The 14,815-nt window shown below is 36.2% G+C and overlaps 1 protein-coding gene across 1 annotated transcript in view; it reads right to left on the bottom strand.

Annotated features, from left to right (window-relative positions):
• The window catches only part of LOC149404991 (pleckstrin homology (PH) domain-containing protein), a 28,943-nt gene extending 17,004 nt beyond the window's left edge, over positions 1 to 11,939 (bottom strand). The window contains exons 1-28 of the mRNA XM_089606736.1: positions 11,518 to 11,939; positions 10,717 to 10,820; positions 10,239 to 10,373; positions 10,082 to 10,132; positions 9,882 to 9,976; positions 9,682 to 9,799; positions 9,483 to 9,584; positions 9,203 to 9,391; positions 8,956 to 9,116; positions 8,253 to 8,423; positions 6,851 to 6,943; positions 6,426 to 6,747; positions 6,235 to 6,339; positions 6,055 to 6,150; positions 5,574 to 5,641; positions 4,854 to 4,974; positions 4,576 to 4,776; positions 4,274 to 4,477; positions 3,962 to 4,071; positions 3,616 to 3,712; positions 3,299 to 3,397; positions 2,223 to 2,372; positions 2,075 to 2,149; positions 1,512 to 1,988; positions 1,084 to 1,431; positions 847 to 978; positions 320 to 433; positions 32 to 216 (exon numbers count right to left, since the gene is read on the bottom strand). Coding sequence (XP_089462862.1) covers positions 32 to 216; positions 320 to 433; positions 847 to 978; positions 1,084 to 1,431; positions 1,512 to 1,988; positions 2,075 to 2,149; positions 2,223 to 2,372; positions 3,299 to 3,397; positions 3,616 to 3,712; positions 3,962 to 4,071; positions 4,274 to 4,477; positions 4,576 to 4,776; positions 4,854 to 4,974; positions 5,574 to 5,641; positions 6,055 to 6,150; positions 6,235 to 6,339; positions 6,426 to 6,747; positions 6,851 to 6,943; positions 8,253 to 8,423; positions 8,956 to 9,116; positions 9,203 to 9,391; positions 9,483 to 9,584; positions 9,682 to 9,799; positions 9,882 to 9,976; positions 10,082 to 10,132; positions 10,239 to 10,373; positions 10,717 to 10,820; positions 11,518 to 11,614 — 4,220 coding nt within the window. The 5' untranslated portion in view covers positions 11,615 to 11,939. The remainder of the gene's footprint in view (positions 1 to 31; positions 217 to 319; positions 434 to 846; positions 979 to 1,083; positions 1,432 to 1,511; positions 1,989 to 2,074; positions 2,150 to 2,222; positions 2,373 to 3,298; positions 3,398 to 3,615; positions 3,713 to 3,961; positions 4,072 to 4,273; positions 4,478 to 4,575; positions 4,777 to 4,853; positions 4,975 to 5,573; positions 5,642 to 6,054; positions 6,151 to 6,234; positions 6,340 to 6,425; positions 6,748 to 6,850; positions 6,944 to 8,252; positions 8,424 to 8,955; positions 9,117 to 9,202; positions 9,392 to 9,482; positions 9,585 to 9,681; positions 9,800 to 9,881; positions 9,977 to 10,081; positions 10,133 to 10,238; positions 10,374 to 10,716; positions 10,821 to 11,517) is intronic.
• Positions 11,940 to 14,815: the final 2,876 nt, after the last annotated feature.

The raw sequence follows: 14,815 nt of genomic DNA, 5'->3' as shown, positions 1-14,815 counted from the left end.
ATTTGAGGTTCAATGTTTAACATGATCTTACTCAGGGCTATCAGTTCTCCGTGGCATTAATATGATGGGCTGTCTCAGAGAAAGGTCCAGTTTCACGGCTGGTGATCCTTCAATTTCACTAGTAGTGAACCATTTCTCTGAATTTGTTAGTTGGTCTTTTAGCCTGACAACACCTTTCGATTCCTTGGGAACCAGACCCATAAAATAACCAACCACCTACGAGCAATTTTAAGACATAAGAGGGCTGGGGCGTGAATAAGATAATACGCAATAAGAATTCAAGGCAAGTAAATGATAACAAAATATACTGTTGTATTACCTCCTGTATAAACCGATTCAAATACACAATCCGTACTTCAGAAAGCTGTCCAAAGAGACTGTATTCAAAGCCTCTGTAGTCTTCATCATCTACACTAAATGAAGTAAAAAGCAACTGCATAGAAACATTATATCGAAATGTTATTACTATAGATCCAGAAATAGTTCACAACCATGGTGCCCTATTCAATAAATATAGTACGTTTTGCATGATTCATGTAATGGCCCAACAGCATTCGGTGAACATCGCATCATGATGAAATAAAAAGTTGCAAACAGGCATAATTATAAAAGCCAAGTCGAAAAAAATTATGAATGCATTTTTTTTACAGATATATAGCTGAGTAGAAAAATGATGGAACTTCTCCACAGATTTCTTACATTTGAACTGTCCCCTCCATTATCAGTTCCTTTTTCATAGTATGAAAAAAAATAAAAATAAAAACTAGATATTTCAGAGCTTTATATTTCGTTTTACATACTTCCACGAGAGAGAGAGAGAGAGAGAGAGAGAGAGAGAGAGAGTACCTCTACAAATGAACTGCCCCCTGGATTTCGCATATCACAAGCCCAATAATACATATGATCTTCTGGAAGGCTGTCGTCACTAATTCTAAGATTTCCCAAGGCTGCCTTTATACTAAAGGTGGATGGGTACACCTATAGAAAAAAGGAATGCATCTGTAATGAGAAACATGAATCCAACAATAATATCATAAGTTTAGAACCATACAAGAGAGAGAGAGAGAGAGAGAGTAGCCAAACCTTAATATCTGTGAGCAAATTATCCTGTGAAAGACTTGCGAGTGTGGTATCATCTTCATTCATCAATAAAATCTGAGCTCGTTTCATATTAAGTTTGATATTGAATACAACTCGTAACTTGCCCTTTCCTAACAATCCTTTAACAATAGCATCTTGAGTTGTTGTTGAGAGCTGATCATCTATCCCAATATCTCCGGAAACGGCATGTTTCGGAACTAATCCAGATGCATTATCACTGGGAGGCTCACTGCTTTCTTCCTCTATATTAATGGCATTAACAAATTCCAGAATGGCAAGAATTGTAGGTCTACGGCAGAAAAATGACAAGGTAGCAAGCGTAACAATAACCTGAAATGAAAATTTATTAAATAAGTCACGTGCAAGCTTTAAACTACAGGAAATAATTAAAGCTAAAGTAACCCTCACACCTGTTTGTCTATATTGTCGTATCTAGGAGACTTGGGGTCACACATTACTATTTGAGCTTTCACAAAACTATCCAGTACATCAGTGTGCTCAACGTCTTCCAGACTCGCTGGGGGGTCATCAGTAGGAAGTAGGCCAGAAATATGTGTAAAACTTGGGAGATTAAATGATGAAGTTTCCGATCTGCGAAATGCCTTACTCAGATCGCCTGAGGGTATTCTCCCTGACCCTGACCGCATAAGATCTACAGAATCAGCCAGACTCTCTGCTGCCTCATAGAATTGGTCATCTCCTTCATTGCTGTCAAAACTCGGACTCCTAACATCCTCGGAGGTTGAATAAGCATCAGAACTCCCAATAAAGGATCTAGCAACATAACAAGGCTGAGACACACTTTTACGAGAAATTAAATCCTCAATCTCCAAAGATCTCAAGACAGTGCCAATGAACATGTCATTCTCCCTGAGTGATACCTCAACCTGATGTTCAAAAGAAAGAACCTTGAGGCAGAAGTATAAAACACCACCAAACAAACAAACAAAAAGTAATCCATCGATTTCATCACCTGGCCACCTCTAGCTCGAAACTCAAATAAGCGACTCTCGTCACTTTGTAGCACCTTCAAGAGGGTGTGATCGTGCTAGAAAAATGTTTCATCTGTCAGGCATTTTCATTGCAGGAAAACTTAATTTCAGTAAGCAATGGACATGTACCTGATTGCTGTAACTGAAGCACACCTTCAATTCATCAAGAACCCCTGTAATAAATATTCTCTCCAAAGCATCAATGTGGTCATCAAGTTCAATATCGGAATCATCAGCATCTGATGATGTTTCAGATAGACCCGTAAAAGCAGCAGATCCCTGCATGTGAACCAGTGTAAGTGCTTTCTTATTTGCTTGCCTGTGAAGATATGCCCAGCCATATTTCACAGGAGATATTAGTCACAAGATATCATATTCAAATTATAGCCAGGGACTACTGGTCAAGTCATCTTCAAGTTCTTGTGCATGATTTAACAAACCATCACCACATTAACAGTACTCAAACTCCCAACATGAAAATTTCTCAGTAATCTTTATTCATTGCTTATTGGATAATCTTTATCCTGGAGCGCGGAAGCTCTGCAGGAAGCTCTTAATGGTAACATCGTTTTTGGCTTCACAGCCTAGGCAAAGACTTCAAGTCCTACTCTTTGGGGGATCTTAAGAGAGATTGGGGTAGCGCTATTTAATTGGTGGGGAAAATTTTTGGGGGACATATATTTCTTTGTTTTTTTTTTTTTTTTCTCCTGTTAATGGGCAGGAGTTTTTGTGTAATTCTTTTCGTATCCCTGTCCCACATTTTTGTAATCTGACATTTTGGCCCACATGAATATGAACGAATTCTTGTATAAAAAAAAGAAGATAATAATGAAAATTCTAGCAAAACCAGATGGGAAGGAATGTCTGAACTGCTACTCCTTAGGAATCAACAGTGGAATTCCATATTTTACGTTTTTCCATACAACAGACCCCTAAATTCTTTTAAATATTTATTTATTTTTTAATCATTTACACACTACACGTCCAAATTCGTTAATTTGAGTGTTAACAGAGACACAATTGAAACTACTGTCAACAATGCCTTTGATAAACCTATAATCTAAATGGACAAGAAATTCGACAGAGTTGAAACCCAAAAAATTTTGGCCATTCTAACATGAGAGAAAGACGCTTCTATAAATGAAATCTTCTAAATTCTCAAAATCTAATCAGAAAAAGAACAAAAAAAAAATCATAAAGGTTACCGATGCACGATATATAGCCCCTTGCAACCGACTCTTCCAAATCTTCCTCAAGTCATCAGAATCATATCGCAATATTAGCGCATTTCCTTCCACAGCAACCTATTTGTGCTTAATGATTAGCAACATACAAACAATGAAAGAAAAGTACAGGGGATCCTTAGGATAGGCCTCTATCGACTCATCTTTTCGATAGAGGCCTATCCTAAGGATCCAACGCCAATCCAGCACGAACCCCAGAAAACAAGCCAAAAACGAAAACAAAGCCACTACTATCGGCATAGACCTATTTACAATTAATAGTCAAGGTGTAGAATAACCTTGCTGTCTACAAGTGACGAGTTGGAAATAGACATCACGTGCTCCGCATCACCAACATATTCTGGGGGAACTCCAGATATATATTTTCCTCGTAAACTGTAAATAAGTTATGAAATTATCAATTATTTCATGAACGGCATTATTAAAAGACCCTCACCCCACTGGAGGAAAACACTAATTTCATCTTGGTCCCTATTATTAGTGCTTTTTCACCCTTCTGTACTTTCATCAAATTTTGTTGCCCAATCAAATTGGTCAAATACTATGAGAGAATCAGTTTTATAAAGGTCTGAACTGTTATGCTACATGCTGCAATGCAAAAAAATTCTCAATGTGGAAAATAACCTGATATATCGCTTGTATGATTTAGAGTCAGGGCTCTCCAGTACATAGAGGAAAGGTCCTACCAAACAGAAATATCGTCTCTGCCACACTGCATCCCTATTTCCAACACCCTATAATAAGGGAGTACAGTCAACGAATAAGATATAGACAACTTAAAGGGATAAAATACTGAAATTACATTCACATAAAATAACTATATGTGTGTGTGTGTGCATATAGGGATAAAATAAAGAATATTCGTACATTAGCATAAGATAATTATGCATGAACTGCTATCAAAAACATACATGAGAGAGAGAGAGAGAGAAATACCTTCCAGGTAAGAAGAGACAGCCACCCCTCAAAATCGGCTTGATTCCAAGGTTGAAAGGAATTTGAGTTCTCATCATCCTCACCCTGGAAAAGCTTTGCAATTCGCATCAAACGATGATATCGTGCAGGAGAGAAGTGGAATCCCAACGACGGTAATCGTATTGCAAGTCTTGTTGAAGGGTGGGATGGATTTTCTAATCGAATCTATATAGTTACAATAGAATATTAGCATTGTCAGTTCAGCTTTACAAAAATATACTAGAAAATCGCATAATACAAACGAACAAAAGATTGATTTATACCTGTTGCAGCTTTAAGATTACCCCACAGTTATCAATAACGGGCAAGAAATTAACATAATCTAAGTGGGAGGAACCAGAAGACTTGTTTGCTGGGTCTTGGCTCCAATGGTAGTCACCATCAACCAGAAAAGCAGAGACATCCCTCAAAATAACATTAAATTGCAAATACATCTCCAACTCCTTGGATGATCCATAGTCATCCTGCAGCAAATATTTTGGAGCACTTATAATACTTGAGATCATTTATAGACAATGGAAAAACTGTGACCAGCAATAACCTCCGTGCGAATTGTCAAATTTCCCAAGTCAAGCATGAGTTTTGTCGGATGTTTACTGTTTGGACAAAAATCCGTTGGGATAATGATTTTTGGAGCAGCAATGTCAAGGTCCAACAAAAACCTACACATGGAAAAAAGAAAAAGATAAATACAAAAATTCAACGGCAGCCAAGTCCCTTGTTTCTTTATAAAAAAAAGGATGACAAGCAAGTAATTCTAACTTCTTCCTTTACCCTTTTTGAAATGCGATGATGCATTGTTTTTATACAAATTTCCAAAATAGATAGATCATTTTTCATCAATATAAACCCCAACAGCATCTTACTTCAATAAGAGTAAGACATGGGGAAATTTTTGAATTAGATAATGCTACTTTGAAATCCGACGGTGTTTTTCGTAGCAGTCCAAGGGGTTGGTTTACTTTTGGACATGCTTCTTTTGCTCTGCTCTCCTTCTTCGGACACATTTGGCATGGCGCTCAATCTTTTACCAAAAGGATTGAGCCGAATACAAGGATACTACATATTTTGTATATATACATGATGATATACAAGATTTTATATACAAAGTATAAGACAAAAAAAACTTTCAATTGTTGTGTTGGGTTCACAAGAATTACTATGGCTTCTTAAATGTGTGTTCTTTCTCTATATTTATTATTTTTATTATTTTCTGCCACCTTAATAGAAATGTATAAATAAAACATAACAATGTATGTACCGAGATTTATCCTTTAATGCTTTGTTAACTTGTTGCTGAGCAGTGCGCTTGAATCCATCAATTGTCGTCTGAAAATTTACACACCCAAGTGAAGAAATTAAGGGCACTACAAATATAAAAGAATTTAAAATAGAGGAATAAAAATAACTTTTTCTGAATGAACAAAAAAATAGCAGGGTATTTTTCTTCAGGAAAAAAAAAAGAGGCTATCAATGCATGAAAACATCAAAACAGCAGGTAGTTGACAAAGTAGGGACCCCTAAAACTAGATCTAAAACTAAAGAATCTTTGAAACTGCATATCGGTATGGATCCCAAGAAGTCCGCAAATTATTTCTACCCTCTTAATTAAGATAGGAAGGACAACGGCTGAATCACTCACCTCACAGTACATGGTTCGTAGCAAACTAGTTATCAACTATGATATGGATTTTCACACAACTGGCTGAAGTTATAAAGCTTAATGAATAAATAAAAGAAACCTGCAAAGCAGCAGCAGTTTCCAAGGCTAAGGTCTGACTGACAGCAGTGCCACTTTGAAAAAAATTGATAATCTCATTGATGGGGTCCTTCAGATACTGCCAAAGAATCAATAGTTAGAGAACAACCCTTACTGAATGAACTTGATGTCAAACAAAAGAAACTATGAGATAGAACCATACGGTCACGTAACAAGGCGAAGCTTTGGCAAGCATACTCCAATCTGCTTTCACATTGAAAGGCTTGATGCAAAAAACCCCAACTAATGAATCACGAGTACTTGCACTCTGCATATGGATAATATAGGGTTAGGAATTATGTTACAAGACATCTAGGGTATGATACTTTTGAGCACAATTAGAAACAGCATTACCTCAGCGAGGAGTCCATTGGGTGATGACAGCTTGTAAGACATCAACTTCACATCAAACACTTTTGTCTCTGGATAGAGCTTCACTAAGCAATTAAGGCCTTCACATGATAATTCCGCAAGATCGTTGGACCCATCAATAAGCTTAGCAGCACTCCGTGTCATATAAATGTTCAAGGAAGTGTGAAGGACGTCCACCTTGTCTTTAATTAAGACTGACGGACTATCATCACCTTCCTTATACCCAATGATTTTATTTAATCGTTCCCAATCTTCATCCCCAAAATGAAATGGCTCATTTTCATCTTTTATAGACTCGTTTCCGCTGGAAGAGTACATAATATAAGGTACAATCATAAGACTAAAGGCCATAGTGAAAGAAACTGTAGAGAATAATAACCGCAACCACAGCATTAATATACTTTTACCTTCCAAATGACCACCAGGATTTCTTACTTTTCTCCCTCTTTACGCGAAGACCTTCCTCTGCAGACTGCTCCACAAACTTGTGAGCCAGCATCCTGTCATAAACCAAATTTGATGAAATACTTTGACAAAAGTTTCCATAAATTAAGACTTAAGTCAATTAAAATGAGACAGAATAAAAACTTCAATTAAAAGCCCTAGAACTTTAATCTTAAGTCAATTATAAGAGGCAGAAGGCATGTGGTTTTTGTTTGGTGTTTTGATATTGCCTTGCTCGTTGGGTTCGCGCACTAGACTGGCATAGGATTCAGGGGCTTAGTTTTTTCGACTCACCTTTTTCGTGTTAAATTTGGCTTACGCCTTCATTAATACAAGTAGTTCGTGTTTCAAAAAAAAATTATAAGAGACAGAAGAAAAAAAAAGCTCCAAACCTACAAGAACCCTGGGTAAAGAGCCACTTTCAAAAAAATTCATGCTGACATGTGCATGAAGTATCTTTATGCATGCATATCTATAAGAAGAAAAATAAAAAAATAATGACAGAGCATTCTGCAAGGGTACTGTTGATTAAATATACGATCATCACCTAAGCTCATAAAAAAAATACCTAAACTAGCATACTTTTTGAATGGCATACAAAGTTCATCTAACGTCCCAGTACAGCATCTATAGTCAGATGTTTGTACAGACAGAGAACTAGATGGACAGACTAAACTTTCTTTCGTAGCTCTAGCCAATTTTAATTCTTAATTTTTTTAATAGTGAGCTTGAAATCTTGAAGTCGGATGATTAAGCAAATAAAATCAGTAATATTTTGAAACAAAATTGTCTTCGAGTCTGAAATACTAGATTCTCTAATTGACAAGCTTATCGTTGTACATCTTTCCCTTCCGTGAAATTTTACTCAAGTTCCCCGGAAGACTTGAAATAGAGATGTGTCTAAAGAGTCTAAGTACAGAATGAAAATAAAGCTACATGGCAACACCTAAATTAAAAACAAAGATCCTAGAGGTCATTCATCATCCAGGTCTTTTTTTAATTCATGTCTAAAATGGTGGTCGTAAATTTTTTTTTTTTTTTTTTTAAAGAAACTCGAAAAATATATTAAAGAGTAAAAAAAGAAAGCTTCTACTATGAAGAAGCAATATACAATGGTCGTCGTAAATTTTCTCTAACACGTAAGTAATCATCTAGCTCTCATCCCAACATTAGGCTAAATTTGTGTCCATTCATGACTCCAAGAACATTCCTGCTCAAAATGCATCAGTTTAAATGTGCTCATTTACGACAACAACTCATTTATCACATACATAACAAAGCAGATGACAACTACAGACTTCAAGCAGGAAAAAAACAGAGAACCGTAAAGAAATTTCACATCATCAACAATAAAAAAAAAATTACCTCCACTGAAGAATCAGATCAATATCTAGCTCACGATCCATTTCATCAATCTCATCATTGCCATCAACAACTACTCGACCAGGCTCAGATTTAAGTAAAGCAGCATATAGAGCAATATATCTTTTGCGTAGCTTGGCATGCCTCAAAACTTGCTCCCATGGCAATTTTCCACTGCCATTACAATCACATTGAAAGAAAAATATGATATATCTAGAGAAGTATTGGACTATCAAAACCTAGGATTCGACCTACATCATTTAAATTGTTCCAGATAACATTTTATAAGAGAAAAGGGACAGCATCAAAGTAAGAAATAAAATAAATTATGCAGATTAAAACAGCTTTGCTTTATCATCTTCAAGAATAATACGTTGCTTTTCTTTATTAATTCAATTTAAATGGTTGATAATAATTTTGTTTTCTGCTCACATTTTCCTCACCATTTTCAGTTTCCTTCCAATTTTCAATTTCACTGGTAGGAACCAGGTTCCAACGAAAGACTACAACTAAAAATGGATGGGAGAATTATAAATTCCAACTAAATGTACTAATCCCATTAGCTTCAATTACTAAGAAATGAGGAGATCTCATAAACTCCATAGAGTGGCTCCAATTACTAAGAAATGAGGAGATCTCTATATAATCACCATGCACATGATTCTAAAAGTCAACCTAATTAATAAATGAAGACTGCTTAAAATACCTTTCCTTCTTCACCTGGTCAAAAACAGCTTTGTAAACATATTTCCACCAAGCTCGAGGATCAGAGCTTACAGAAACGTGTGGACGAAAATGAGCATATTTCAACCGCTGATTAAAGGACGCAAAGTTATCAGCTAATTTGAGAACATCCCTGTAACCAGCCTGCAAGCAAAAGATAATATCATTTCAAGCTCCATCTAAAGATGTCATCCAAGATCACAGCATAAGCATATAAAACTTGAGAGAACCTTTGATAAACAGAAAGTAACATCATCCAAATTAACTCCTGCTTTCTGTAAAGCTACAGCACTGTCAGTGAATTCACTAGCTTTTAACTTTTCATACTTCGCACTTCCAGTTACTGGTTCCAGTATATATGTGTGCTTCTTGATGAGTCTATCAGCGGGTTTTCCATCTTTTGTTCCATATCTAAAAACCTGAAGCATCAACGGCAACACTGACATTGTATATTACAAAGATGCCAAATACACATAACCAATTGCAGATATATGCTAAAGACTTTACTACCTGAACCCACTCAGGAGGAAGTAGATCCTGCCATGACTTGTCAAGATACCATGGCTCACTATCAGAATCCAGATAAAATGCAAGGCGGTCAAGCACAACTGACTGTGAAGACAATGAAGCAACATTGCAGCATATACATTAGATCATGAGTAACTACCAGAATTCCAACATGACTTAGAATTAGTAAAGACTGTTTTACCTTTTGTATACGGTCCAGCGCACCTCCAGTAACAAAAGTTTCATTTCCATTCTCATCAACTGTCACAGCTGAGAGTTTTTCCAGGGTTAAACCTGCTGCAAATGGGTGTCCAGGGTTGCTGGAAAATAATAGATACAAGGGTCAATAAAAAATTAGAAGTGTACTGAAAAACCAAATTTCAAAACTGTTCCATTTCGCACCTCTCATTATCCTCGTATCTTATATGAATATTTGTTATTGAGAGTTTCAAATTCCCCACGATCGTATTGATAAGAGAACCCAGCCATGATTTATTCTTCACACGGAAATAGAAAGGCCAAGTTATAATCATGAGTTTTCATCCTATGAGAATATGATTAAAAATATATTGAAACACGAGTTATGCTTTTGTAAACCATACCACTTCTGCCTGCAAGTGTTGTGCCTTTTCCAACAACCGCATTTCTGTTTCCTGGTACAAGAACCAAAAGATAATCAATGTCAGCAAGCAAAAGAGTGATATGTTAGTGCCATAGACATGATTAGAGGTTTATAAACAAAAGCCTTCATTGTCTTACCCGCACTCTGTTTTTCTTAGCTTCCTGGACAGAATCCTCACTGGACCCTTCAACTTGCGTTGCAGGTTCCGCTACTAAAAAGATTCGATCCAGTTGAACAACCACTGGATCTTGACCGAGCCTGCTCCAAGGAACCTTGGTTCGAAAACAACAAAAAATTATCTTCAGCCCAATGCAACCAACAACCATATCTTCAGCCTTTCAAAGTACAGTAAAGCTGATTTCTGTTTAAAGAGATTAGCTCATGAATGCATCACATGTATCTTGACTTAATGTTCATGTCTTTTATCTTTGTTTTGAAATCTATAACAAACATTTGCACTTTTACAGTTACTATTGTAAGCAAGAATATGAGTAAGGATATAGCTTGGTATGTCATTGGTGAAAATAGATTTTCACAATTGAATTTCTGCATCCAAACCAGCTCAACAAACTATTACAACACTTTATGTGAAAAGATAAGATGATTCACACAAACCTTAAGCTTCACCGAGCCAAGAAATCCAGCTTTAACCTTCACCGGCAACTTCAGTGCATTAAGTGCCTCCGGCTTCAGCTGCATGTTTGTTAGCTCCACATTACCTGTTGTATGGGTAATCATCAACACGGTGAATTACATACAAGACGTCTAAGAGGAGTATAACAGGAATTTCTTTTTTTATTTATTTTGTGTTTTTTTTATGCATCCTCAAAAACCTATCCGCCCAATGCACTCTGCTTCTTTCTAAAGTCAGAAAACTTTGTTGCCTATGCTGTCACTTCTCACACAATGAACATATACCCCTAAATGCAATAGTGGTATATAAATTTTTTTCTCACTCTAAATCCATGACAATCTCGATTTCAATCTGTTACATGCTACGGTATATCACATAACACATTTTTCTAAGTTTAGAAATATCATCAGAATGCCATAACCAAGTTATTTCAATCGCCGACAAACATGTTGAGCACAAAATGTACTACATTATCAAGCTAAAACGAAGATTGTCCAACTTCCAACCACGCCACACCATCTAATCGCATAACAAACATTTCCAAGCGCAATAAATGATCATCGCACTGGTAACTCCAAGCTATTCTGATCAGTTCAGAATAAGTACAGCAAAAAAACCATACCCTAACACAATCACTTGAATCAAGAAAACCACATAGAAACTATATAATTCTCGTCTAGACAATGAACGAGACATCACAAAACCATAATCAATTTTATCTCGTTCAAATCCAAACCATATCGAATCAAGAAAAAAGAAACAGCCAAGAAAAGAAACAGAACCTTGCCAAACGCTGATCTTGAGTGCTTCCTTGTTGAGTCCTCGGACATAATTGCCGAGGTACCTCTGCAAGAGGTACGCAACTTGATCCTCCAACATCTCCGATGACCGGAATTGACAGAAATCGCCGCCGTCAATTCATTTCACCGCTTATTCCTCGGAACTTTCAATCGAACGCCGTCGAGTTTTCAATCGTTGAGAGAGAGAGAGGAGAAAGGGATTTCGGAGCTTGTTGATCACGTATTCGGTTCCGTCTCCCAGTCCCCAGTTAGACTGGTACGTAACGCATGGATTCTCTGTGTGCGACTTCACGGTAGGATCTTCATGCGACTTAACCAAATGGGCGATATGATAGGTGACCTCAATAAAAAGGTCAACTCTGGGAGCCCTTGACTAGGTGTGTTGATTGGAAGGTGAGCTTGTTGTCGTGGGGATCGACGCAAGGGATTTTCATGGTACAAACGTGGCGTTTAGAATGAGGGCTACGTGGACCTGATTTCGGTCGAATTGCGGAAATGCCATTGCCTCAAAAAAAAATATCAGAAAATGGCGGTGGGGTGCTTTGATTTGATGTCCTGTGATTAAGTCTCGATTTTCCTTTTTTTTTTCTTTTTTTTTTTTAATCAATTTGTCTTTCTGGTTTTGCTTTGCGTAAAACACTTTTGGGCGGTCCCGTTGCTAAAATCTGTCACTTAAGTCAACACAATCCCTTATCAATTAATTTAAGAAAAAATGGCATGAACTAGCCAATTCAAATTATGACTTTTACGTGGTAGCTAGCTTGGTCTAGCGGTAATCTCACACACACCTCGACGGAGAGGTCATGGGTTCAAGCCCACATGGGATGCAGAAATGCATGCCCCCTAGGATTTATTCTAATAAGTATGTAATCTTGGCCAGTAGTGCCACTTACTATGTAATCTTGGCCGATAGTGTCACATGCGCTTTGCACTGCTAATATATCATGTAATCCTGACCGATAGTGCCTCTACTAAAAAAAAAAAAAAAATTATGACTTTTACAAAATAGTCATAGTTTCATTTGTTTGATAAAATAGTCATCTCTCAAAAACTTTAACCAGATGATTGAATTGGTTTCGTCCTCATCGACGGAATCGGCTTCGTCCTCCTCGACCACCACTCCCTCCGCGATCTCGCCGCCCTCGCCGTCTCCGTCATCGCCGCCTCCGGTGACGACGTTGCTCGGAGAATCGTCTTCGAAGAAGGCGCCCTAAGACCGTCGAGTCTTCTCCCGCAGCGATCCGGTTTCGCCGCCGCCGTCGGAGCGATCGGGAACATCGCGAGCGTCAAGGACGCAAGAATCGCGTCGCCGAAGAAGGAGATGTTTCGGTTCTGCTTCAGATCCTCGATTTCCAGATTGTCATTAAATTTAATCCTGCCTCGATTAATTTTAATCCAGCCGTCATAAACCTTACATTATGTCTTTATAGTTCGTTGGGATTAAATTTAATCCAACCTAGATTAATCTTACTTTGGCTATTTTGCTTATAGTTGACAAACTATGGCTATTTTGCAAAAGCTTAAGTTCTATTTGGTTATATAGCCGTTTGACCCGTATACAGTTGTATCTTTATTTGTACAGAGTTAGTGAGAGCGTGTTTTTATTTTATATTAATGTGTTTGTCAATATTCGGGAGAGAATTGATTAAAAGTGAAATGGAGTCTCAGATCTAAGAGAAACTCATATTGCAAATTCATTGAAGAAGTCAAAGTCGAGAGGTATTTGAAAGGGAGTAGTTAAACCAAAAGCATATACCTTTAAATTTTGAGATAGTAGATTGTTTTATCACCGAACATGGTTACCAATTCTATGTGTCATTTATTGCTTTATTGCTTATTTGATTGTTGATTTAATTAATTCGCTAAAAATAATCAGTTATTCAATAAATTGTTTCACCAATTAGTTGAACAATCATCTAACATCACATTTAGTAATTTCATACTTATACTCCGAAGTTTTTTTTTAAATAATATATATGTTATTTTTTTTTTTGAGCGAGTATTAGATATGATTTATCTTAGTTAGAGCTTAGAGCAGATATATGTTAAGTATACTAAAAGATCCCGACGACTGAAAGTCATACGTATTAATGACACAATGGAATTGTAAAGTATTTTATATTATAAATGTGCAATAAATTAAAAAAAATTATTTTAACTTTATCATTTTATTTAGTTTAACTAAAGATTGAGTAATCGTTTACCATTATCCACATTTATGAGTTTTACCACGGATTTTCTAGGAAAAATGGCTAGATCAAGCTATTATTGATGTCTTATAAATACTTAACATTATTATAAAAAAAATATCATTTTTGTTTATCTTATTAAACAAAATTAAGGTACTAATATTATTGTGTAATATATTATAATTAATCAAATATTTATTGTAACTAGTCAATTATCTACCTCTTTTTTAAGATTTAGCTTAAATTTCATTTTATTAATAAAATAGTCCATCAAACCGAAATTAATTTGATTAACCGTTTAGTTAATTTAATTAACTTCGGTCTGGTGACTATTTTCCTAATAAAATGAAATTTTTATTAATTTTTAAAAGGAGGATGAGTTATTGAGCTATTGACCTAATTATCCCATAATTAATTTAATTTCTTGAATATACATGTTCACATTGATATGAATATAGTGGCACGTTTGTATTCATATCAATTTAGTATCTAGGCAACTGTCAATATCACTTCTGTTCTTACATGAAAGAGGTGAGATCAAATTCCACGGGATAGCATTGTCATATTTATTTAATTTTGGGATGTGTTTTTGTGGTGACATAATATATTTTTATATTTGTTTAGTCCACATATTTGCATACCTCTTTTATTGTATCATTGGTTAATAATACTCTCCTGAAAAAAATGTCTTTCAGAAAGAAAAGAAAAAAGAGTTTAATCACACAAGACTTTAATGGATTGGCTTAGAATTTACTTTACAAATCTAAAGCCAACAAAAATGGAACATAATTCATGGGCATGTGACACAATTTGGTGGTAGTGAAAGTGTGGTATTGAAATTAGAAATTAAATAAATAAAAGCCATTGTGTGTGTATGTTTTTTTTTTTTTAACAAGAGTAAATGCCACTGTTTTGAGTTTAGACCCGCTTCAATAGTAAAATTAAAATTTTGAAAGACAAAACCCTATATGTAAAGTTTTGAACACATGCATACGTTCTCACGTCAACGCCTCGGAGAACGTCTCTACACACCAAGGCATTCTCCACGGCGTTCTTTGAGGCGTTTTCCTCGTTCTTCGAGGCGGTCTCTA

The sequence above is a fragment of the Urtica dioica genome, chromosome 2 (genome assembly GCF_054948205.1).
Source record: "Urtica dioica subsp. dioica isolate 48M chromosome 2, U.dioica_male_clone48M_v1_H2, whole genome shotgun sequence".
Taxonomy (NCBI): domain Eukaryota; kingdom Viridiplantae; phylum Streptophyta; class Magnoliopsida; order Rosales; family Urticaceae; genus Urtica; species Urtica dioica.
The sequence above is the reverse complement of the archived record's forward strand: the minus strand, read 5'-3'. Positions and strand labels throughout refer to the sequence as shown.